The sequence below is a fragment of the Hyposmocoma kahamanoa genome, unplaced genomic scaffold, assembly GCF_003589595.1.
Source record: "Hyposmocoma kahamanoa isolate Upper Pololo Valley unplaced genomic scaffold, ASM358959v1 78, whole genome shotgun sequence".
Lineage (NCBI taxonomy): Eukaryota > Metazoa > Arthropoda > Insecta > Lepidoptera > Cosmopterigidae > Hyposmocoma > Hyposmocoma kahamanoa.
In genome coordinates this window covers 7,098,109-7,124,407 of record NW_020653945.1, presented here as the reverse complement: position 1 = coordinate 7,124,407, position 26,299 = coordinate 7,098,109, and the positions used below count along the sequence as shown (strand labels likewise).

At 38.2% G+C, this 26,299-nt stretch overlaps 1 protein-coding gene across 1 annotated transcript in view; it reads left to right on the top strand.

Annotated features, from left to right (window-relative positions):
- LOC113233295 (probable E3 ubiquitin-protein ligase HERC2) overlaps positions 1-26,299 on the top strand; it is a 98,226-nt gene that overhangs the window by 62,486 nt on the left and 9,441 nt on the right. The window contains exons 48-77 of the mRNA XM_026468365.1: positions 1,608-1,709; positions 1,788-1,943; positions 2,630-2,791; positions 3,573-3,803; positions 4,306-4,429; positions 4,795-4,913; positions 6,335-6,490; positions 7,060-7,294; positions 7,955-8,094; positions 9,146-9,298; positions 9,680-9,935; positions 10,910-11,062; positions 11,551-11,718; positions 12,080-12,177; positions 12,339-12,495; positions 12,592-12,776; positions 13,358-13,647; positions 13,965-14,185; positions 15,072-15,166; positions 15,895-16,001; positions 16,209-16,386; positions 16,817-16,940; positions 17,408-17,537; positions 17,876-17,982; positions 18,544-18,671; positions 19,712-19,861; positions 22,125-22,247; positions 22,390-22,600; positions 23,124-23,318; positions 25,800-25,972. Of these exons, the coding sequence (XP_026324150.1) occupies positions 1,608-1,709; positions 1,788-1,943; positions 2,630-2,791; positions 3,573-3,803; positions 4,306-4,429; positions 4,795-4,913; positions 6,335-6,490; positions 7,060-7,294; positions 7,955-8,094; positions 9,146-9,298; positions 9,680-9,935; positions 10,910-11,062; positions 11,551-11,718; positions 12,080-12,177; positions 12,339-12,495; positions 12,592-12,776; positions 13,358-13,647; positions 13,965-14,185; positions 15,072-15,166; positions 15,895-16,001; positions 16,209-16,386; positions 16,817-16,940; positions 17,408-17,537; positions 17,876-17,982; positions 18,544-18,671; positions 19,712-19,861; positions 22,125-22,247; positions 22,390-22,600; positions 23,124-23,318; positions 25,800-25,972 (4,827 nt within the window). The remainder of the gene's footprint in view (positions 1-1,607; positions 1,710-1,787; positions 1,944-2,629; positions 2,792-3,572; positions 3,804-4,305; positions 4,430-4,794; positions 4,914-6,334; positions 6,491-7,059; positions 7,295-7,954; positions 8,095-9,145; positions 9,299-9,679; positions 9,936-10,909; positions 11,063-11,550; positions 11,719-12,079; positions 12,178-12,338; positions 12,496-12,591; positions 12,777-13,357; positions 13,648-13,964; positions 14,186-15,071; positions 15,167-15,894; positions 16,002-16,208; positions 16,387-16,816; positions 16,941-17,407; positions 17,538-17,875; positions 17,983-18,543; positions 18,672-19,711; positions 19,862-22,124; positions 22,248-22,389; positions 22,601-23,123; positions 23,319-25,799; positions 25,973-26,299) is intronic.

Here is a 26,299-nt window from a genome sequence, read left to right as displayed (position 1 = left end):
TCAAGCAAGTTTTTGCTAGTTACTGAAAACCACGGTTTTTAATAAAAAAATTTTTACGCCTATAGATTTTTTTTGGTTATATTTCATATTCAAATACAAATTTGAATAAAAAAAGCATCGGTTTAAAAAAAATTAAAAAACCTGATTTTCAGTTATAGGCAAGAATGTGGTCGATTCCTATAGTCTATCTGTAGATATTCTGTCTTTTTTGATGACGGAGTAAAATGACAAGTTCATTGAGCAAAAGTGTTACCCGCTTGCGAGCAGCTAGTGATTGCAGTCGATAGATATTCTATCGACTATTGACTGATTTTTGATCACGCGTATGCAATAAATAGCCGAACTTGTTTCAATTGAATAATCCTCGATATTCATACATACATAAACTGTATTTAGAACTATATTTATGAAAAAAGAGGGGACATGTTTTATAGTTCTTAATGTGAATTCATAGACAATCAAATCTATCTATTCTGGTTAAAATGTATATGAATAAAAATTTATCTCGATACTTGTAGCCCAACTGTCAGAATAAGAATAAAGAAGGAAATAACGCAATTAGTTTTCATTAAAACGTCATAACATTCACAATTTAGTCATTTTTGGCATAAAAAATATCTTTCACAATCTATCGATAAAACTATGGACAACAACTACTTAGCTAATCAACAACCCTACAAATGTCATTTTACTCCGTCTTCAAAAAAGACAGACTAGACACCTTTGACGTATGTGTATAGTTTTATGTAAGTAATATAGATTTTTAAGAGTCGCGACTATTCACTTAATAATTATCACTATAGTCCATTTCAATGGGGATGATTCCAGTGACGGTTGAAATTTGAAGTTTCTAGAGATGTAGTGATGTACAATCGCATGAAAAAAAATCGATTTAAATATCTTATCGAGATAATTTGTAACGAAGAGAAAATCGATTTACAGAAAATAATTTAAGAAGAACTAATGAACAAAGTAATAGTGTAAAATCTACGTATAAATATTTCGTTTTACACATTAAGTAATTAGGGTAATTTATGTTGGGTCTGTCCCTAAACACTACACAACCAAACAAAAAGTCAACAAAAAGGCACAAAATTAACAGCAACGAAACGGAATTTGAACAATTACTCCAAAAAGATCACGCAAAGCTAAAAACAAAATAAAACCCGCTAACAAGCTATGTAAATGCCTCGTATTGACGCGAGTTATGCAAGAACCGATTCGATTTATCGATTCCATGGTGTAAATCTCTGTGGATTAATAATCCGTTTTACGCATCAAGCAGTTGGGATATTTTATTTTTATATTTATTACATATTTCATTTTCTATTTACATAATATACCACAATTTTTACTTAAAATTACGTCTACAACAAATATTGTTTGATTTTGATACATTATAACAAATTTACTATTTATTTTTGTAACCTGGTTGACAGATTAGTTATAAATCGTATGCGTGCAACGTAAACATTAGAAGTGTCACAGAACTCATCCCTATTTAAATTGACTATAGTTACAGATATTTTAACACGGCATGAGTGTGTTTTTTCGATATTATTTCATGCGTGTTGGTTTTGAGTTTGTAACATATTAATTGTTTTCAGAGTATGAACTTCGTGGCAGAAGACTGGATGGAAAAAGATAATCCTACGGGTGCAATATCGGTTGATAACAACCCGCCTTCGTTGCCTAATGATTGCCCGAAGGTAAACTGATCGAAAGTATTAAAACCAATTGTAAGTAATTTTCCCATTACATGACGTTCACGGAAGTACTTTTTGCAGGTATACGTATGGGGACTAAACGATAAAGATCAGCTTGGCGGTGTCAAGGGATCCAAAGTTAAAGTTCCAGTGTTCTCACCTACATTGAGCGCTTTGAGGCCAGTACATATTGCTGGCGGCTCGAAGACTTTGTTTATCGTTTCACATGACGGCAAGGTACCATCCCATGTATAAAGAGTTTTTTTTGTAATTAGTTCATACAGGATTTCAACTTACCTCCATATCAAACTAACCGCGGCAACATTTTCCTAAATGCAGCGGAGCTCCTTGTGAAAGAGTTCATCCAAGCAGTAATGTGCACATTATCGCGTTCCGGTTTAGAAGGGTATTTATGTCTCATGGCGACTGACGCAGTACCAGTGCCCCTCAGATTTTTGCTATTCAAAGCTCAAGCGACACTGCACCTGTTATAGACAGGCGAATCGCTTCCCACGGGCGCACTATTGTTCATCCATCCTGTCATTAGCTATCGTAAAATAAAAAAATCTAAATTGTAAAAATAATAGCCTTAAGTAGCATAAGATCGAGATTTTCTTATCATTATCTGAATTGTAACAACCTGTAAATATAACATTTGGAAACGGGAATAAACGTGTTTACATACGAATAGGTATTTTTCACACCTACCTAGTGTTTATTATTATTATTATTATTCCCGACGTTTCGGCCAGGTTACACTGGCCATGGTCACGGGCTGACTCTCGGGTAGGTTTACGCATTTAATCCCGTTTCAAATGTTAGTACAATGCAACACGAAAGTATATAACCTGAAAATCTATTTAGAAGGTTGTTTATACTTTGTCTGCTTACTGCACATTCCTGACTTGGCGTTGTATTTACAGCTATACGCCTGTGGCGAAGGCACGAACGGTCGCTTAGGTCTTGGACACAGTAATAATGTTTCTACGCCCCGAGCAAACCCTTATCTCTCTCACGTATTGATTCGCCGCGTCGCCGTACATTCAGGTGGAAAACATGCGCTAGCTCTTACTGCTGACGGAAAAGTAAGTGTATATTAAAATATTTCCAGTGATTTAATTATGATTTCAGTATACTGCTGTAATTTATACCAATATATTTACAGTATTGACACTAAAATATATTTTCTCAAACATTGTTCGGAAATGTCTGCATTACTTTCAAAAATAGAACCCACAAAGTTTGTAATTTATGGACTGCGCAATCCTTTGCCGTCAAAATAAGTATGTAAATCCATTTCTGCCCTCTGCTTTCAAACTAAATATGTCTACTAACAAAGAGCTATGTAGACAGACTACTGAAAAACTGTCATACAGCCAACTGCTCATTCATATACATCAGTGTCCGTAATGGCGCGAATATAAAAAAACTTTCTGAGGTACTTTTTTGTTTTGCGTTTGATTATGTTGCACAAACATACCTGCACCACATGCTTTAAACCGAAGCGGTAAAGTAAACGAAAATACTTTCATTTACTTTACATTCCTTGTTTATTGTTTCTATTTTTTTGTATTTTTTATGTTTTCTTCGCGAAAGTGAGTTCTACTAAGATGAGCGAAAATACAACAATATACTGTACTCAGTCTAATTTAAAACTTGTTTCCGGCCAAGAGCAAACAAAAATACATTAAAATTTATGATTACATTTTTCTATTATACATTCTTGTTTATTCTTTAATCTTTTATAATTTTCTCGCATTGTTTGAGAAAAGCGCTATATACACCTCGGCGGGAACGGGGGTTTCCTGACCATTCTCGCCCGACAAACCTTTATTTCCTGACGTCTGCAATAATGTACTATTCCAGGTATACTCTTGGGGCGAAGGTGAAGACGGTAAACTAGGCCACGGCAACCGTATAACACTGGAAGTACCTCGGCCGATAGAAGCTCTATCGAGCGAGCGAGTTGTCGGTATCACTTGTGGATCGGCACATAGCGCATGCGTCACTGCAAGAGGACATCTTTACACGTGGGGTTTGGGCGAGTATGGGAGATTGGGACATGGTGATGATATGACGCAGCTATTACCCAAAATGGTAAGATGCTTGTGAAAAGTTTTGCAAGATAAATCGAATGTTTTGTTCTATTTCTGGTTTGATAGTAATGGTTTCTTTTTAATTGACCAGCAAGTATGTAGAAAAGAGTATCTACACCCCTGAAATATTTGCTTTTGTGGCTGTCACAATGGTATTTATATAGCTGCCTATTTTTACATAACTACATAGTGGTATTTAGTAGCAGTAGCGTTCCTTGAGAAAGACTTCGTCCAGTGAGGTACTGCCATCTTACCTATTTTTGTCGTTAAGCAGTACTAAACTTAATCGAATTATAATGTTCCTTTTTGTCTTTAAATAAAGACGAACTCGAAATATTTGTACGTTTTCTTAATGGTACGCAAATTTAAATTTTGTGTTGTCCTGACCACGAAAGCAAAGTTAGCAGGAAAATAAGGTTTTTCATGTTTTTATGTTAGAACTGATAAGAAAATTATATCTATAACTCGGATACAAAAATGGTGATATGTTTTGTTGTCTTTAGGTGGAAGCGCTAGCTGGTTTTCGGGTGGTGCAAGTCGCGTGTGGGTCACGTGACGCACAGACGTTAGCTCTCACAGCTTGTGGTAAAGTTTTCTCTTGGGGAGACGGTGACTTTGGAAAATTGGGTAAGAATCCCAACATTGTCGCTACTTTACCTACTTTAAAAATGTACTACGTTGTCTACTTTCAGAATCAAATTGTAGTCTGTTTCAATCCATTATACATTAAAAGTAAACAAACCGGGTTGGTTAAAATTCTAAAGCAATCACTCAATAACTGGAACAAGGAACTATACACTAATCCTACGTATGTAACGTACGTAATTAGCAGTGAAATCGCAAATAGAACTCTGATTCCAACTGATAAATTCAATTAATTAATTGATTTGTAGTTGGCAGTATAACTAGCCATTACTAAACCTACCATAAAGTAGCTAACTCTTTTCTGTATAATGGATTGAAACGAACTATTAACTAATTTGTTTTCGTAGGTCGTGGAGGTTCCGATGGTTGCGCAGTACCTATGAACATAGAGAGATTAAACACTCTTGGTGTTATTCAAGTAGAATGTGGCGCACAGTTCAGCTTAGCGCTGACGAGAGATGGGGAGGTATGTTTAGAACTTATGGTTATCGTAATTAACTAAGGACAACTAAATACGTTTGCGATCGTCATTCTACAGTAAAACTTCCAAAAAAAGAAAGAAAAAAAATTAAAATTAAAATAAATATATATAGTAAGTAGCATTAATCACTTTGTTATAAATATGGTGAAGCTTCATTAAGTATTTATTGAATTAAAGTACAATTAATTACTTTGTTGCTTAAAAAAATCACTTTACTTAATTGAGATAATGACTTAAAAACTTAATAATTTATATGAGAAAAAATTGTAATTGTCGAATACTTATTTGCAATTAGTGGATGCAGTGCCACGACTGGGTCCATGGTTGTTTGGGATGCTATTTAGGGTACCATTATTAAGACTAGTAGCCAGTTGGAGCAACAGACACCGTTCGAGTCCAGTCGGATCGAAGGATAATTCTTTGTGTTTGTTCGACCTTTGTACCAATATTAATAAAAAAAATATCGCTGCAGATTCGGCCATATATTATCCAACCGGGAAAGTGGTATTGCGCTCTCTCTCCCACTTACCAATAGGGTACGGGCCTGTAAGTGCAAAGCTGTGCATTACTGCAGTTAATAAACGCTATCGATATGATGACGTTTCATTATGTTGTAATAATGAAAGTGGGAACGGAAATAAAATATAATTTATTTATTAAATACGTATAATTCAAATTAAATATACAAAATAATATTAAGAATCTAAAACTGGTAAGATCAAGGAGGCGAGCGAAAAACTTTAACTAAAAAAATAAATAAATAAACTAAAAATTTTTAACAAGTTATTGATAACGTTAACAATGGTATTAAAATAAAAAAATGTGGTGATATTTAAATTATAGCAGCTGATAAGAACACAGCACCGCCAGCGCATCCTTAGTGATTTCTTTGTTTTTATCGATAACGGGCTTGTGCACGCATCGCGTACGCTCAACACTGAGCAAGTGTGAGAGGGAGCGCAATATCGCAATCCCGTTCCGATGATTTATGGCCAAGTCCACAGCGAGTAAAATAATTTTATAATAGTGGAATATTTTCCCAAAAAATAAGTGAATATCATGGTAGTTAAAAACATCCTGATATCAATCAAAATAAAATATTTTGTGTACTAATCATGATGCAATAATAAATAAGCAATAAATTACATTATTTTGTTATTATAAAAAAATAAATAAATAAAAATTTTAAATTACGATATACAATATGTACAATTACATTTAGTATGCCTTGATGGTACATCATGGCGATTATAAAATAATGTAAAAAAAATGTAATAATTATAACAAACTAGTGGAGTAATTTCACAAAAAGTAATTGAATATCAATTCAATAAAAAAAGAAAATAATGTATGTTTAAATTTTTATTATACACCCGTGATGACGAATTTTTTGGTTTTTGTTGAAGGTATGGACATGGGGCAAAGGCGACTATTATCGTCTGGGCCATGGATGTGATGCGCACGTGCGAAGACCGACGATAGTTGAGGCGCTGCGTGGGCGCAAGGTCATTCACGTCGCTGTTGGAGCGTTGCACTGCCTTGCTGTCACTAGTGAAAATCAGGTTAGTCCACTTATTAATACCGCTTGGATAGACTTGATATTTACTTTTGAAAATTATATTTATATTTATTTTATAATTTATTATTATATTATATATATTGATGATAAATGTTAAAAATTAACATAATGGTCTTACAACGAAAACTTTTGGTCAATAGGCAATTTTACTCACAGTTTTCAGCGCCAGCTAAGTAATACAGTTTCAAGAGGACCAGAGGCCGCGCGTGTATATAAGGTTCTTTGTAATATTTGTTTTCTATCTCAATCGGCCGTGACGCGAGCCTTGTTGTGTGAGCGAGACAACACTCGTTTTCAGACTTTTATAGTAATACGATCATTCAAATAATTACGATAGATTTGTAGATGAAACTTTTTAATATAAAAAAATCTCATTATTTTCTCAAGGATTAAAAATCACTGAAAAGTTAAATTGTCTTTAGTTCGTGTCTATATCTATAATTTTCAATGAGTTTCATTTGTTACTAGCCAAAATAATGGAGCATATTCGCTAACTTAAGTTGAATCAACAGCAAGAAAACCTTCCGATCACCTATCACTCAATTCCCTCAGGTATGGGCGTGGGGTGACAATGACCACGGCCAACAAGGTAACGGCACGACCTGTGTCAACCGACGACCCGCGCTTGTAGCAGGCGTCGAAGGCGTACAGCGGGCCGCTGCCGGTTCCTCTCACTCCGCCGCATGGTCTCTGAGACCTGCTGCTTTACAGGCGCAGCAGCATACACCTCATATTGCGCCGTTGCCTTTCCCCAGCTTGAAGGATCCTCTTGGAGCCCAAAGTCTTGGTAAACAATTGAAATGAAATTTATTGACATTATTTTACTAAAACGCCTCGTTGTGGGTGCGATGGTTTGCCATTTTGTGAGCATATATAGTATTTCTGTAAAGGCGGCATTTCACATGGCTGTTCGTATACGCTGTTAGGTCTTTACTATACTTAGAAAAATATTTGACGCATGACAAACATGTAGTTACAGACAAATATGATCGTCTATATGTCGTGGAGCCAACTAAGGAGTTATTAAAATAATGAATATGCCAGAGTGTGGACGGTTTACTTACATGTTTTTGCCTATTTGACCTCTTTGGTGTGCGTCGAGAAACCAATCAACGCGCAGTGACGCGTGTTTGGTGTTTGCTGTATTTGTCGAATAGACAAACAAGGCAAATACTTGACCACACATGCTATCATACACATGGTGATTGTTTGCCAAATATATCAGATACGGAAATACAAATAGCTATATGATGTGAAGTGCCACCATAATAATGCAAGTTTGTCAGACGTTTTTGTTGATCGCTAATTAGCCTTTACGGTGCCTATGCGTACAAGAAAACTACTTAAAATTTATACATTGTTCGTTATGTTCTTTCTTCTTCTCCTTGTTCTTTTTCTTCTTCTTCATAGCGAAAAATCAGTGATAAGTTTTTAAATTATGCCACAGGTTTATATTCAGAAGAAACAATAGTAGAAGAACCGCAAGGACCTCGTCCATCCCTAGCAGCTGCAGCGCTGGCTCTAGAACCACCAGTCGCTGTTCAACATGCATTGTCTCTCATTTTGCTTGCATTGCATATTACTCAGGTTTGTTACGTCTATAATTTTGCATGCAAAGGTAATAGTAGATTGTACAATAAGTGCAAAAAACGCGTCGACCAAGACTCCTCGACTAAGTATCCACTCTCGCCTGCGGCAGATATACTCGTCTCGGGTAAAATGGGTTTTATGAACGAGTTATTATACACTCTGCTTTTCACTTCGATTGCGAGGAAATCAAACAGTAATATTACAAATAAACGATTATTTAATTAAAATTGAATGTAAAATTACAACAATTAGACATATTTAATGTGATGGTTTTTTATTTTATGCACTAGAGCATGAAATCCTATTTTATGTAGCCTACACCCAGCATAAATACGAACTTTAAGAGCATGAGAAGTGAAAAGTAATATTAATCTCTGGAACTTGTTGAATCTAATAACCGTAATATAACATAAATGATAATATAATTATGTTACATAGTACTATGTCGTCTATACAAAATTAGTTTTTTTTAATATATAACATCAAGTGACGGGACGAACAAGTCGTGCGCCTGATGTTAAATTACGTGCCTCTCCATAACTGTTGCAGTCGCACTCAGAGCTTTAAATCGCAAAGATCTGAGGGGCCCTGCCACTGCGCCCGTCACCCTGAGACATAAGTTGACAAGGCCCATGTGCCTGTAATTTCGCCAGCACCCTTACCCTTCAAAACCGGAACGCAGTAATGCTAACATTACTGCTTGGTGGCAGAAATGGGTAAGGTGGCAGTACTTCCCTGGACGGACTCTCACAAGGAGCTCTACTGCTACTAAACCGTTAATGCTATAAGAGAAAAATATATAGAGAACTGATTCCGTGGCCGAACGGTTACCATGCCGGACTGCCACGCAGAGGTCCCGGGTTCGATTCCCGTGTCAGGAGAAATAATTGTATGGCCTACATTTATTTCTCTCGTGAGTTTGGGTGTAATTTGTGGTTGTCTGTATGTGTGTCCGCGATACAGGGTTTCCGTGGTGCGGGGCTATGAGTGTGTGCGCGTTATGGTATTATGTTATTATTATTATTATATTTTTTTATGATGTATCCAGGCTCGTACTCTAGTAGTGGAAGCGTTACGTGCACACGAGGCGTGTTCAACGAGCGTGCCCGTAGCTGCAGGTATCGATGCCGAGGAGGACGACATCGAAACAGACGCCCGCACTGGTGGTGGAGAGGCGCCTGCAGACAGGACTACGTTTCCGGTACAATTGCCGTACATGCTTGGTTTTCAAGCATACTTCTATATCTATTTGTATATATATGATTTGGGTGGACACTGGCGGCTCTCGCAACCGGACTGCCTCTGTCTCATGCGGGTTTCCGCGCGATCCGCCGCCGTCGCCTGCATTGCTAGAGCTCGCAGTCTGGCTAGAGTTGTGCCGCCACAAACGATTTGTCATAATCACCACTTATTGGCAGTCAATGTGTAGCTTCAATCACTGAGATACGATAATGTCCATTTTTTGCGTATGGCTCTATTATACTTATCTTGTAATATATTAACTGCCCCTTCCTATTTGTCATGGCAAACCATGAGATCGTTTATACCTTCTCACTTAGTACATTTTCGTACATTTTGTTAGAGTGGTGCCAGCAGCCCTTTAAGCGGTTCAATATCATCCCGCCACTCAGCAGTGATGTCCTCGAGCGCAGTATCAGTTGCCGCAGCTACAATGACTGTGCAGCAAGCTGAGGCTCCCAAAATGGTATTAGACGACTTCACGTCGCAGCTCGGTGAATCCGATGCACGAGCGCTCGTTGATTTGCTCAAGTTGGCTGCGGCTGGAAGAATACCGGACTCTAATAACGCTGTGAAAATTATCACTGATGTGTTGATGGGTAAGCATGTATAATCATTTCATCAAATGCATTTATTCTTGATTTAAATAAGCAAAAGGCGTACACATCTGCCGTCCATTAACTAAAATGCGGCTAAGTGGCAAATGGTCGAAAGTCCGTTATAAATAGCAAAAGACAGCACAAAATTCTCTTAAAAACATTTGAAATTAAGTTAACGTGTTCTTATCGGAACTTACCCTAACGATGCATAGCTGAAATATCATTAAACAATTTCAATATTCTAAAACTGGGTTATGGTTTATATGATATCTCAATAAAATATTTTGTCATTTAGTTAGCGGACGGTAGATATAACAATTATTATGTGACCGGAGGAAAAGGCCTTTGGTTATGTACCTAATCGCGTTAACGCATTGCATCCGATTCGTATTCGTTCCGAATCCGAGACTATACAAATGTAGAAAACTCGGGACCCACTTCGGAAATCGCTTTTTTTTTTATAATATCAAGTGACGGGACGAAACAAGTCGTGCGCCTGATGATAAGCTACACGCCTGTCCATAACAGTTGCTGTGCCACTCAGAGCTTCAAGTCGCAAAGATGATGAGGGGCACTGCCACTGCGCCCGTCACCCTGAGACATAAGTTGACAAGTCCCATGTGCCTGTAATTTCACCGGCATCCTTACCGTTCAAAACCGGAACACAGTAATGCTGACATTACTGCTTGGCGGCAGAAATAAGGTGGCAGTACTTCAGTGGACGAACTCTTTCACAAGAAGCTCTACTGCTTGCTTGTGCACTAAGACCGATTCGTATCCAAAAAAATACGAATATCGCTTGCACACCTAGAGATAAAATGATCCCTGTGACATTTCGGACCGTCATTTCTTAGATTCAGCTCGAAGAAGCTTTCGTACACGATTGACCACTTCATATGGTATTAACTTGTCGTGTTAACATACAAGTTAATATGTCCAAGTTGTAAATTAACACTAGCTCATTTTTCTTTTAGCGCTATGTGCCAGTAAGTCAGCGGTGGCGGACATGGTGGTGGAAGTCTGCGTGTGCGAGTTGGAAGAAGCCGCAGCAGGCGGAGGTCGCGCACCGCCTCAACCGGTCACCGTCGACAGTCCTCATCCGTATGCTGACGACACTGATATTTCCGGTAAGAAATGTTAACTTTGAGGTACTTGGAATAAAATAGCCTTTGTCTCAGATTTTTAGGAAAAAGGATTTTTAAAAGGATTTTTATTCTATATTTCTACTAAATGTATTATTGAGGTTTTTTTTAATTAACTTCACTAGTTTTCTTATGATTATTAATACAGAGATCGAACACTTAGAAACATTTCTTCGATCTGGCGGGACTTGAAATCACGACCATGCTGCACCGTAGCATTGCTCTATCACCGGGTCAAAAAAAATCTGTGTGTTCGAGGTTTGTATTAATAATCATATCACTATGAATAGTTTAAATTGAACTGTCAATTATCTGGACATAATTTTGTGCCAGGTCTTGTCTTTTAGACTGCATTTCGGCCGATTGAGCTTTTGTAAACCTAATTTACGACATTGATGGAAAGTGTGTCGGTTTTGATTGACTAGTTAACAAGTAAGCTAGGTATATAAGTAGCCCGTATGTTCACCTTCTAGGCGTTGTCAAAGTTCCGGGTGCGTCATCCCTTCGAGTGGTATTTGAGCAAGGTTGCTCCACAGAGCGGCGCAACGATCCGCTCACGATCTCGGATGCTTGTGGGCGCGTGCTGGCCACGCGCTCGGGAAGGGAGCCCGCTGATTGGGCGCAGGAGATCATTGTCAACGGTATTTAATTAATAACACTAATTTTAATATAATAATATTATTAAATTAAATATTAGTATTTAAAAAAAAGTAAGAATTAACTATTTGTTTTTGGATCAAAAATATTTATTTGTTTTTTTCTTATACCTTTACGCCCTTTTAGCCTATGTTATTACTATTTCAGTGTAATGTTCGATACTCGTTATTGCATTGTTTAAATTTTTTCTTAATCATTTTGTAATGACTCTTTGTATGTACCAAAATAAATAGAAAAAAGAAATGCATAGGAAAAAACTCTAATAAGTGCTGTAAACACTCGTGAGTTTTGTTGCACCAACGGTTGTAAATAAGATTTTGATTTTAATTGCTTACCGATGAACAGGTGACGAGCTTCGTTGGAGATTTACAAGCGATAGTTCCGTCAATGGCTGGGGCTGGAGATTCACCGCGCATCCCATTTTGCCATCGCATACAATTGCCGTAAGCACCAATATTATATTGACTTTAAAGTTGTAAGTTTTCAAAATGAACTTAATAAAATCTTACTGTTTGTGGTAGCATCGATTCTATCAATACTGACAAATCACAATTAGCTGTATATGTAATGATGCTCATAGCACCAATAATCCTAATTCTTACAGGAGACCGGTTCGGACCGCTATGTCCTCTCATGTCCATCAGTGGAGCTAGCTTGGCGTCTATTGGACGGACCGCTGTTAGCCGCTATATCGAATGACCATCAGCTCGCGCCGCGATTGGCTCAGGCGCTTGCTATTTGTGCACAAATGCCTACTTTGTGTAAGTTCTATTATATATTTTTATGTTGACGTGAGAGTTATTTGTTCTTTCTTTCTCTTTCCAATGAAACATAATCAATGGATATATCCTTATTAGCGTGGCGTGCCCGTGTGTGGTGTGTACGTCGCCTGCGCGGGGTAGTGTGTGGAGGGGACGGCGAGGCGGGTGCTGCCACGCCTCCCGCACTGCACCATCTACCGCAACTGCTGCAGGCGCAGTACGAACAAGAGGAACCTGCACTGCGGACTGGCACGCATTTGCTGCACACTCATTATCTCAAGGTAAGCTTAGTTATTAGTCAGTACTCTACATAAATACCGTAGTTTGACCATTAGAGAATGATGAAGAGATGGACAAGCGCCCGGATTTTAATCCTGCATTTTGTTAACGCCGGGTTTAAATCCGATTAAAGCCCATTAACGCTCAAACGAAATATTTGTTGTAAATCGAGTTTTGTTGAATTGAATGATATTATTACAAAATATTTATTGCTTTCTTATCTAGACGATTCGATTTGCCATTCTATTGAATAGATTCACTTGAAAATCGCATTAAAAATATATATAGAAATAAATCGATACAAAAAATCGTTAGATCGTAGCACTTGAATCGAACTTAATTAGAGAGAATCCACTCCTGTGGATTGCAAGGTGGGTTTTTCGTCTAAAAAAGTATTTTTTACATCAAAATTTGTAATAAGTATGGCATTATACCAAATTTAGTATTTGCACTTTCTGTTCACGATTTTAGGCAGAAATGGGTTAAAACCTGGCGGGTTGATTGGCTTTTAACCCACTCCCCACCTTCTGGTTCCACTACACCTGGATTTGCAATAATTTGTTACTATTAACTTTTTTTAAAGGAACTAGCCTGGCTAGCATGTGGCCTTCGTATGGATACTCGCGTCTGCAATGGCCCCGAAGCATTGCGCTGGGCGTGGTTCAAACGATACTGCCTCTGCATTCGTACCGCCGACGCTCTCTTGCGTCGCGTACCCATGCCCATGCCTTTCCTCGCTGATGTTCGGAAAAGACTATCCGACCTTGGGGTCTATAACATTGATGAGAACAGCACCGATCAACAATATCCTTGGGAGAATAACAGCAAATTCAGTAAACAACACGATGAACAGTTACTGCATTGGGTTAATAAGTAAGTGTCGTTCCTTTCGTTTTTAGTGTTAGATGATTGTTTCACTACCGAAAAATGTTTATGGCGAGTATTAATTTTAAATATGTATTCGTTTTAATCCGTTGCGCGTTGCGTAGAGTCATACTGAGTCCCTAACGATTTTGATAAAAAAATATATTTTTTTTAACGGTAGATGAAAACACAGCTGCGCAATAGAGACACAGTCTAGTACGTTACAGTACCAAAATATGAATTTCTTTGACATTCTATCTAAATACCACATTTTATAAACGTGGTGCCATTGCGAGGAAGACTAACTTGTGCTATTTTTGTCTAAGGCGTCCAGAAGATTGGACTGGCTGGTGGGGCGGTGGCTCTCGCGGTTGCGCCGTTTACGGCTGGGGGCACAACCATCGCGGACAACTTGGCGGAGTAGAGGGCGCCAAAGTGCGAACGCCAACACCCTGTCACGCGCTTGCGGCTCTCAACCCTGTGCAATTAGTTGGAGGAGAACAGACATTGTTTGCTGTAACGCCTGATGGAAAAGTTTATGCCACTGGTAAGCTTGGGTTATTATTAAAATAGACGCAATGGTGACGCTAATAGTACAGCTGTAATTTATGGTCATAGTTATCGTTTATTATGTACACTGCATGCTATTTTCACAGTTTAATAAAATACAGCATTTTTCTTTGAAGTAATCCCGCTATATTAATAGAATTTTTGTCCTGTAAATACATGCGGTTAGGGCAATCTGCAATCGAGGCCCAGAGTGTGAGTGAAAAAATTAAAGAAATAAACATTCTTGCACTAGTGTTATAGTACATTTGAAATTTTATTTATGTTAAGAAGGGTAAGTTTTTATGAGAAATAATTATAACAACATTAATACGAGGACTATTTTCACAATTTCTTTTAAAGGGCAATGTATTATATGCTTCTATTATAAGATTCCGGTTGATATTCAAAATTTGCCGTTTACTAGGTTTAAAACTATAGTGAAACAAACATATTACATTAAATGTTATTATTATACAGCTTCTTTTGTTTTGATGACAACCAAAAGCAACACCTAGACTTTCTTACTCATTCTTCTCAGCGGAATCTGCCTTGCGAATGAGTAGAGTTTAATCAATGTCACGATTTCAAGTGTAATTTGCTAACCTATGAAATAAAAGTTATTTGAGTTTCAATTTCACACTGACTAACGTTCAGATTGTCCACCTGATGAAAAATACCAATAAAGAAATTAAGTAGTTTTATTGTTAAAATACAATTTTTCAAAATAAAACGACTGTGTCTATTCAAATTCTAACCTTCAGCTTTCTACTGCCGTGTACCTACATGGCAGTAGTACACGTACTATAGTATAGTAGTACTATAGTATGGGTATATGTGATATCTGTAACACCTCTTTGTTAAATAAAAAATATGTGGGTTTGCAGGCTACGGAGCGGGTGGACGACTAGGTATAGGCGGCATAGATTCAGTGTCACAACCGACACTGTTAGCATCAATACAACACGTGTTTATTACCAAGGTTAGTTGCGAACTTGTGCATTATTGATAATGACATAATTGCATTATTGTCAACGGAATGGTTGCAGCGAGAAGGTTCTAATATCTCTCACTAGATGTCACTAGGTGAATGCCGAAAAATCCAGTACAAAGATCTATAACAAAAACACTTAGGAGAATTTCGACAACTGGATAGCGTGACCCGTAGCTTAGTTGGTTAGAGCAGCACTACGGCACCATGAGTAGAACTCATGGGTTCAAGTCCTATCGGGTCGAAGAAAAAAATTTATATGTGTTCGATCTTTGTATTAACATAACGAAATTAGTGGAGTTAATTCACAAAAAAATCTCAATAACGACAAATTTATACCCAGCGCAAATTATAAAGTACGGACTCGGAGGGTCTACTTCCGTTCCCCGTTTGACGTCCGTCCGGAACAATTGCTGTCAAATAAGTTAAGTAAAGCTCGACCATATCAAAACGCAATGTCAAAGTATGAAGCTTCATTCGCATCACGCATCTTTTAATTGGTCGAATATAACTTCGACAGTAATTGTTTTGGGATGGATAACGGGAGTCTACCCCCCAGTTTCTATCGCTTTAATCAACTCCCTAGTTTTTCGATAGTTGAATTACACCAGATCTATGATTAATGTCAATCGATTTATTTATGTTCAGAAGGATTTTTTCCCATTTTCCTCAAATCATGGCTTTCGATGATCAATCTATAATATAAATTGACCCTTTAGGTGGCCTGTAACTCAGGAGGAAAGCATTGTCTTGCTTTGTCTGCTGATGGAGATGTTTATAGCTGGGGTGAAGGCGAAGATGGCAAACTTGGGCATGGAAATAGAGTGTAAGTACATGATAATTCACACTATATGTTTATATTCACTTTCTTAAGAGTTTCAATTAGCGTACTAACTGTATATGAATTTCTAAGTGTCTAACTTTTTTATAACTTTTTAAAATTACAGTCACCTTATTTCTAACGACTACTGATTACATCACAGCTTCCTCACCAATTTCGTATACCGTAATTCTTATTTTTCCTCGCAAACAGGAGCTATGACAGACCAAAGCTTATATCTTCGCTGTCAGGCTTAGAAGTGGTGCAAATAGCCTGTGGTGGGGCTCACTCGGCCTGTTTGACAGCTCGCGGGCGAATTTATACATGGGGCAAAGGCCGATACGGGCGACTGGGACATGGAGATTCGGAGGATCAACTTGTTCCTAAGATGGTAAGCGGGTACACGTAATCAATTAGAAAAGTAAGATATACCTAAAAAGTATAAAGATGTATGTTTTCAAAGAAAAATGATCATAATTAAGTCATATCCACTCGCCTTACTTTCGAAATTGAAGTCTGCCAGAGAAAATAATCATGATCTGAACTAAACAGCACAAGTAAATAAAACTAGTATATCATTGCACAGGCCGGGAAATAAAGGATTGCCGGACGAGTGTGAGTTACATACCTTCTATTATACGAGTCAGGCAATCCCCGTTCCCGCCGAGGTAAATAAAGTGCTTTTCTTAGACAATGCGAAGAAATGATAAACGACATTCATAAACGACAACCCATTAAGCATGTGTGAGAAAAATAATTTACTTCGTGGACGATTTAGAAATTAGTTCCAATTATACACAGTATAGTTTATTAATTTACAGGTGGAAGCGCTAGCTACGCATCGAGTTATAGACGTGGCATGTGGATCTGGCGACGCGCAAACTCTGTGCATCACCGACGATGACAACGTGTGGTCATGGGGAGATGGTGATTATGGGAAATTAGGTAATGTTCAACTGTCTATACATTTTATCGTGCCTATAGCTCCACCACCAAAAAGGAGATTTGGTAGGGGACTTTAGAGTCAACGGGTTAGCGGTGGCAAGCGTTAGTTGCGCTACAGGATATGAGTGTGCCTACAGCTCAGGTATCTATCTGGAAAATAGGGAGGGTGCTGTACGAACACCCGGGGCAGCTCCCCAAGGCACACTAGCCTTTTGAGAGCTGGATGAAGTCAGTGCAAACAGGCTGATCTGGGGTCAGGACCTGACAGAATGTCCCTGAGCGGGATTGCTTGTACAGGTTATAGTGTCCTTCCCGTATAACCAAGAAGTTGATAGGGAGGGTCATACAAATAAACCTTATGTAGAAAGATATGGGACTAGTCTTTATTGTAATATCACCCTAAAAATACGAGACTGAAGATAAGCTTGTTTTTTTTGTAAGCAGAAGCATATTGACATTTATTTTAGGTCGCGGTGGCTCGGAAGGTTGCAAGCTGCCAATGAGAATAGATTGCCTGAAAGGGTTGCGTGTGACCAAAGTCGAATGCGGCTCGCAGTTCTCCGTCGCCCTGTGTCAGTGTGGGAGTGTTTATACTTGGTACGCTTTTTTTAATTTACACATCATTTGCCATTATGGACAATGGAAGGTAAAGAAAACTCCTAAATTTTAAAAGTCCAATTTGACTTGATGTGGAATAAGGACGTTGACGTAACGTGAGGAGGTTACGGGTTCAATTCCCGGTAGGACCCATTTGCGGGATTTTTTTTAAAATTGGTTCTGGTGTAGGTGTTCACGAGGAATTCCCTAGTTTGAGACCAGGGAATTGTGTGGTTTCTAGGCATATTATTATTACTTAACGTCTTCGAGAAGCTTGTATATCTTTATGTTGTAAGTTTTGAATCGTAAGTTGTTATAAGTTGTTTTCTAAATTGTAGGGGTAAAGGAGATTACCATAGACTAGGGCACGGTAGCTACGAACACGTTAGACGACCAATGCGCGTCACAGGAATGCAGGGAAAAATGATTGTGTCAATTGCTACAGGTGAGCTATTTCACTATTTAATTTTCAATATAACAAACTATTGTCAAATAATTTATTTTTCATTTGTAGGAGTTTGTATGAATTCGCAAAATAAAACACGTTCTAAACTTGAACTGCTTAAATTAAATGGCGTAGCATGTAGCAACTCATGTGGCCCTTTGCTGTCACGTCAACCCTACAGTAAACGAACAGGCTTGTAAAATGGAGGAGGTTCTCAATTCGAGTGTTTTTTTTGTGTAATCTGGATTAATAAGCGAACCGATTTTGATGATTCTTTTTTGTTGGAAAGTACCCTCTTTCCAACAAAAAACGTATTTGGTCCCATTTAAATTTGAAGAAAATATTCCACCTCTAAGGGCGGCAAGCTAGGGGATGAATCCGGTTTCACGCACTTTCCGTTAACCGACTTCAATAAAACTTGGCAAATAGATGTAATTCCACAAACTTAGAAGTCGGTTTTTTTTAAATAAAATGTTATAAGTGTACATTATAAATTTCTAAAAGAAAATCGCTTAATGTAATGATGATTTTCCAAGTTTCAAACAAAAGTTACGTTTGTAGGAAGTCTCCACTGCGTGGCTTGCACGGACACGGGCGAGGTTTACACGTGGGGTGACAACGATGAAGGACAGCTGGGAGACGGAACTACTTTAGCAGCTCAGAGACCTAGACCTCTTATGGCATTACAGGCAAGTAAAAAGAATTTAATCGAAATTAAAACAAATTAATGAAAAAAATTATAGTTGATTTAGAGTTCTTATGTTTTCGCGGTTGTTATATATAGGGAATGAAACATTTTTTTCCGATCTAAATCCCGTATATTTAATTTTTTAAACAAACCAACGTTTCGATAGTTTTATATGTCACAGGCTACTACACTGAGTACTGAGAGAAACAAAAAACAAATAAACCCCTTTTAAAAACAAAAAACGAAAACACGGATTAATAAAGTAGTACGAGCATGTACTTCTTTTATTAATTTTTCATTTGCATTGTAAAACATTGAACACTTGACCTCTCAATAAGTTACTATATGTAAAATACGTAATTCATTTAAATGCATCCATGTACTATTGTAATAATTAAAGCTGTAAGTTGCAATAACAAACGTGTACCTAATTAGTTGACACATAGAGTAACCAATAAATACATATAATATTTAGCTTAAACAATTAATATGTAAGTACTCAATTACTTTTATTTTTTAATACTCCTATGTATAAACGCATGCCGTGGTATTTTGTAAATGAAACAACACAATAACTCGAGTCACAATATTACACAAACAGTAATGTTAGCATTACTGTGTTCCGGTTTTGAAGGGTAAGGGTGCTGGTGAAATTACAGGCACATGGGACTCAACAACATGAACATATGTCTTAAGGTGACGGGCGCAGTGGCAGTGCCCCTCAGATCTTTGCGATTTGAAGCTCCGAGTGGCACTGCAACTGTTATGGACAGGCGTGTAGCTCACCATCAGGCGCACGACTTGTTCGTATCGTCACTTGATATTATAGAAAAAAAATTTATAAATGTTTTGACCACTTGCTGGTGTATGTTTTGTAAAATGTCTTAAATAAATAAACATTATTATGAAAACAATTTTGTTACCATTTTCTGATTGTATTTTGTTTTATTAGATTCTGCTACAGTGGCGCCATTAATTATGGAAAATGTTCTGTACTAAACACAAAACAATATGAGTAATTCGTTAAATCTTAAACAACAGGGCAAACGTGTAACGAAAGTGGCGTGCGGCAGTGCCCACACGGTGGCTCTGTGCGTTGAGGCGCCCCGCGCTCCCCGCCCCCCACCACCGCCACCTCTCGAGTGCCACCTGCTCAGGGATCTCACAGCCCAACTCATTTGTAATCGATTGGTATGGGTATTACGTATTACGTATTCATAATAATATAGCGTAAGTTTCAATGTTACCATAATCACCATTGACTTACAATTATATGGACGTCGGGTCCGCGCTAAATAGTGTCCGCACTTGTAAGGCGCTAAAATCGTATACAGAGCGCGACACTCCGCTTTAGTCTTCATTTGTTCTACTGACAGCGCGATACTGCGATGACATTACAATTTAAATTTCGAATAGGTTGACTTGGGACATTTTTTTCGTGGTTTTTGTATTAGACCCGTCGTCCATTTATTTGTAAGTCAATGATAATCACGCAAAATTTCGCAATCAAGCGATAATCACACTACTCCGCGCAACGGTGTGCGGAGGTATGTTTTTTAACGTTGTGCCGAAGTATCTCAGTTTGTATAGAAAACATGCGCCGTACAACCAATGACAACGCGTCTCCGCGCGGGAAAGCGGGGGGCATGATCCGTCATCACGCCCACTCCGCTGCGTGGTGCGAGGCAGTGTGATAATCATCTAATAACTGAATAATATATCGATGCCTTACTTTCTCAAACTCGTGTCTTAAAAAGAGCGATTATTCACGTTATGACAAAACTTTCTATTTATTTTAAATTTCTTATCAAAGGTGTTAATTTGGATGAATTACTTTAAGAATAGGTAAAAACCAGTGTGTGAATATGAAGAAAATGTGATGTGAAATCAGCCTCCAAATTTGGAAATACAATCCATTTTTTGCATTACAGTAACTTTGTGCTTTAAGATACGAGTTTGAGAAAGTAAAGCGACGATATCGCACTGTTAATACAATATTGTATTAGCTCAAAAAGTGTTATTTTTTCAGAATCGATGAAAAACTAATTACTTACTTCCCGTGAAATATTATTGAAATTTATGTATAGGTTTAAGTTTATTACAAACATCTAAACAATTTCCTATTTGCCAAATATAGTTAAAAGAAAGATAATTTCACATTTATGAATCTGTTTTGTCCAGACCTAGCTCATATGAAGTTTTTTAATTAGAATTTGATTTTGAATTAAGTAGATATCTTTTATTGTTGTTACAATATTCTAACGACGGTTTTATTGACGTATAGAGAATCAAATTTTGCTTTCAGCAATTGTGTAATCTTGATTTTCACGTATTTTGAGTTACAACACTATTGTAATAACAGTGCGATATATCCTGATCAAAATGGAAGTAAATTAATTTGCTTCTCCGCTAACCCTAGTAATGGTTAAATCGTGCAAAATAGTTGCGCTAGGGTGGAATATTTTTATTAGTGTGCTTAATTTTAAATAACATTAATAAAATAAATAACAGAAGCGCAAATGCAATCACGAACATCAGCACCAAAAATATACCCGACACGTGTTTCGCCTCTCTACGAAGCATCCTCAAAAGTTATAGATTGTTCGATTGTCGGCCGAAAAATGAGCTCGCTCAGAACCGTTGGTCATGTTTATACCCCACTACCCTCTCTGTTACCATCGTTATAATTTAAAAATACCCGCAATAAAGGTGATGACCACAGAAATGTAAGTAAATTTATTTAATATGTGGTGATATAATAATAAATAATAAATAAATGACGTACACACTCATAGCCTTGCTCAAGTGAAACCTTGTATTGCGAGTGGACACACATAATATAGTCAACTAATAATTACACCAAAACTCACGAGAGAAATAGGTAGGTTATACAAATATTTCTTCCAGCCCGGGAAACAAACCCAGGACCTGTGCATAGCAAACTAGCATGGTAACCGTTCGACCACAGAGGTATTTGTTGTGAACGCAACATAATTTTTGTAATAAAATTTAATATAACTTTCAAAGCAGTAACTAAACGTTCGTCAAGGGCACATTACGTAGGCATCTATTTTGAACCAATCAACTAACACCACTTCCGTGTTATTTCATCCCTACCGCAAATTAACGAACTTTTTGTATGAACTCAAAAAGGTCAAAAAGGACGTTCGGACGTTAAGGACAATATATTACAGTCAACTTAAATCGTCTTTTAATTTCACAAGCTCGTCGAGATCCTCAACATCTTCTACTTGGGTCTGGCGCTACACATTATTCCCCTATTCTTGTATCTAAATTATTTCCATCAGTTCGAAAACACCCAGACGTAATCGTTTTTTGCAGTCATTTACTTCTATTTTGACTAACATGCAAAGTAACACCTGAATCTATGAATTACAAAAATGCACAGATGTCTGTTTTAATCAGTCTTCTATATGTTTGCAAATTTTAACAGGTGCTTCTTCATCAATTTTCGGAGTTGGTGTGCCCCAACCTGCCACTGTTGATCTTAGACGGACCCCTGGATCAGTTGAGGACTTTGCTCTTCTACAGTGTTAAAGAAGCCGCTTTTAGAAAGGTTCTTATTGTTTATTTGTAATTACAATTAAAAACATTAATGATGCTCATTGTACTAAACTGTTTATATTTCTAGTCACGCTAAATTACGGGCGTAACATTATCACACATTACTTTGAAAGTATAGAGTATGTCTTTTCTAGGCGATTATGGGGACAATGGTTCGCGAACGCCAACACGGTCCCGTGGTTGAACTTTCTCGCGTGGCAGCCCGTCGGTCGCGGCGTGGCGGCTCCGGATTGGCCGGCCCAGCTGGTATGCGATCGGTGTTCGGACAAATGGTGGCACGCTTGCCTGCGCTTACGCAAGATGCGCTCGCACTCCCGCATCGAGTGTGGAAGGTTAAGTTTGTGGGTAAGTTGAGGTTTTGTTGGTACTATTAACCGAAGGGATAAAAATATTTATCTCGGTAATTATATTACTTGAACCGGAAGAGATCGGTCTGTCAATTGCACTCTCGTGAGTTACGGCACGCGTGGTATAAGCTTAAGATTGATATTGCCTGTATTATGCCCCAGAGCTCTTGTGAAAGAGTTCGTCCAGAGAAGTACTGCCACCTTACCTATTTCTGCCGCTAAGCAGTAATCAGAGCATTACTGCGTTCGGATTTTGACGGGTAAGGATGTTGGTGAAATTACAGGCATATGGAACTTGTCAACCTATATCCCAGGATGACGGGCGCAGTGGCAGTGCCCCTCAGATTTTTGCGATTTAAAGCTCTGCTGTGGACAGACGTTTCGCTTACCACCAGGTGCACAACTTGTTCGTCCCGTCACTTGATATTATCATAAAAAAATAAAGTCGTATAATATATCGATTACACTGCTTATATGAATCTAATAAGCTCCGACTGAAGACTAAAGTTTTCCGTCTGCAGGTGAGAGTGTAGATGACTGCGGCGGAGGCTACAGTGAGAGCATAGCGGAGATGTGCGAGGAGCTGCAGAACGGGTCATTGCCCCTTCTAATGGCCACACCAAACGGGCGTGGAGACGCAGGCGCGTCCAGGGATGCCTTCCTACTCAACCCAATTGCCAATACGCCGCTGCATTTGAACTGTTTTAGGTTCCTTGGTAAGTTAATACTGTTTTATGAACTTCGGTGTCTATCTGGAAAATAGGGAGGGTACTGTACGTGCACCCGGGGCGGCACACCTAAGACACTAGCCTGACAGAGAATTAGATGGAATCCGTGCAAAGTTGCTGATCCAGGGTTAGGACCTGACTTAGATGGTCCCTGTGCGGGTTCGCTCGCACAGGTCATAGTGCTCTTCCCGCATAACCAAGAGGTTGATAGGGAGGGCCACTATAAACAAAACTTATGTAGAATGATATGGGACTGTTTTATGAATTCGTAGAAGGTAGGGACGAAACTTAATTTTAAATCCTCCTTCAAATCCTTACACTTAGATACTCGTCCGATTGCGATTGAAATATTCGATTTACTAATCGATTACAAAAACTTTTTTTTTTCGTAGAGCACTATGCAACCATAGACAAGTCATATTTGTATAGATGAAAAATAACCTCACTTTTGGCATACATTTTCCAAATACAATTTTACGATGCTATTCAAATAAATATTGTTGGAAAAAGTGATGAGCTATCAAGTCGAAATCTTCGAAATATACGTGAAAGTGTTATTTATTCGATTTATTGAGTGATTGCTTTAGAATTTTAACCGAACAGTTTGTTTACTTTTTGTGAAAATGGATTGGAACAGACTTTAGTAATATAGCGCTGCGAGGTTGTTAGTATTTTACAAATAACTTATATACTTCTATATTAACTTATAATGGGCCTCCTATAAAGAGTGGGTTTTAGGCCATAGGCTTTTTTACATCCGTAATACGTGTTTATTACTTCCAATTGGTGTCCTTTTAAATTACACACATCAAAAGTGTCTAGGGATCAAGTGAATATTTTTGAAATAAAAATTATTTAAGCAATATTTACCAAATCCAGTCTTCCAGGACGACTTCTTACTTTAATGCTTATGTTTTATTTAACCGCTTACCCCTATATTTAATTAAAATAAACTAAAATTGATGTTTTTGCAAATTGTGGGAAAAAACTCAAATTAACGGCGTCAATTAAATGACAAAAAAATGGCGAAAATGATGATTTTGCTCATTTTTATTGTAAAGATAAGAAAATTAATAATCTGTATTTCCACCATTAACACGAATCACACAATTACAGCGATTTGGCATGCTTAAGATGAGTTCATCAAAATCACTTTGAGGAATGGCCGCCCATGTGTTTTGTAACAAGTCAAAATATTGTTGTAGAGTATGTACGGTATGCATACTCGGCACAGCTCTTCTTTGAAGCATATCCCATGCGTGCTCAATTGGATTGAGGTCTGGCGATTGAGCAGGCCACGGCAGAACGTTGATACGAGCTTCGGCAAGAATGCGTGTTACGACTCTAGCCGTGTGTGGACGTGCGTTGTCATGCATTAGTTGAAATGAATCACCCAACTGGCCTCGCAAAGGGATGATTCAGATGTTAATCTGAAACAATCCTCTCTGCATAAACTTGAGCATTGAGGTTACCCCTGATCCAAATGAGATCGGTTCTTCCGCTGACCCAAATACCGGCCCATATCATTATTGTTCCCCCACCATATGGATGAACTTCCTGACAATATCTCAAACGTTCATGACGTCCAGATGTTCTCCAAACTCGAGTACGTCTTGTATCCGGTCTCATACCGAAGCGGGACTCATCCGAAAAGCACACATAGCGCCAGTCTTCTTCCTCCCAGTTTCTGTGTTCGCGAGCCCATCGTAAACGGGTCCTGCTATTGCAGGGTGCAATAGGTGGAACTCTGAGCGGCCTTCGGGATCGCAGACCCACTTCACGTAAACGGTTTCGGATTGTTTGATCGCTTATGAGCAAGCCTGAGGAGCTGTGGAGCCTCGTAACCAACATCATGGCGGTCATGGTACGATTCCGTCGAGCAGTATTTTGGATATACCGGTCCTGTCTGCGAGTCGTGATGCGAGATCGTCCTCCATGTCGCTCGGCCACGCTGCCCGTCATGCGATAGCGCGTCCAGAGGCGACTTATGACGCTCTGTGTAGTGTTAAGAGTGAAAGCCACAGCACGTTGCCTGGAACCAGCTTCCAACATTCCGACGGCTCGCATCATCACTTCTCGGGTTAAATGATGTTGTCTCTCCATAATAATGTAAATTGTTTCGGTTCCGATGCAGATATTGTAATGATTTTGTCAAAACGCTATAACTCATTTTTATACAAAACCACATTGACAATCGATTTTCTTCTTATTATCGAATTTTAAACAATATTCCTTATTTAAATGTTAAAACTCACTAATAAGTATCAATAGCGATACAAAAAAGTTAATATAATTCACCCTAATTGCAGCAATACTCTTAAACGTACTTGATCCCTAGACACTTTTGATGTGTGTACTTCATTAATTATATACTATATTATTTTAAACTAACATTGTTTATAACCGAAAGTTATATGAAAACGAAACGATTAGGTATTACAGTGCGCTTGATTTATATTTCCTTCTCAGGTGTTCTAATGGGAATTGCAATCCGTACGGGGTCACCGCTCTCGCTATCATTAGCTGAAGGAGTGTGGCGTCAGTTGGCCGGACAGCCACTACGACCGCAAGATCTTGCTGAAGTCGATAAGGATTTCCTGCCTGCTTTACTCTGTATCAGAGACATGACGGCTACTAATAAGGTAATTTCTTTTCATTGTTCACAAGTGATTTCTTTTATAAATACTGGTGCACTAAAGGAACCTACTGGCAACAATTGGAGAAATTATCTTTCGTCTATTGGTAAATCTTTTCACCACTACGGCACGGTTCAACCGGTTGGCTTAGTTTAGAGCATTGATACAGTAAGAAAGAAAGAAGACTATGAATACGAAGAAGAATATAAATATACTAAATTGGCTTCCCATCCGGGAAAGCAGGTCCTTAAGAATTTTAACCACTCTTTTCTTCATCTTGTTCAACACGGCTGCACCTGATTATCTTAATTGTTCATTTCAATTTCAAACCGC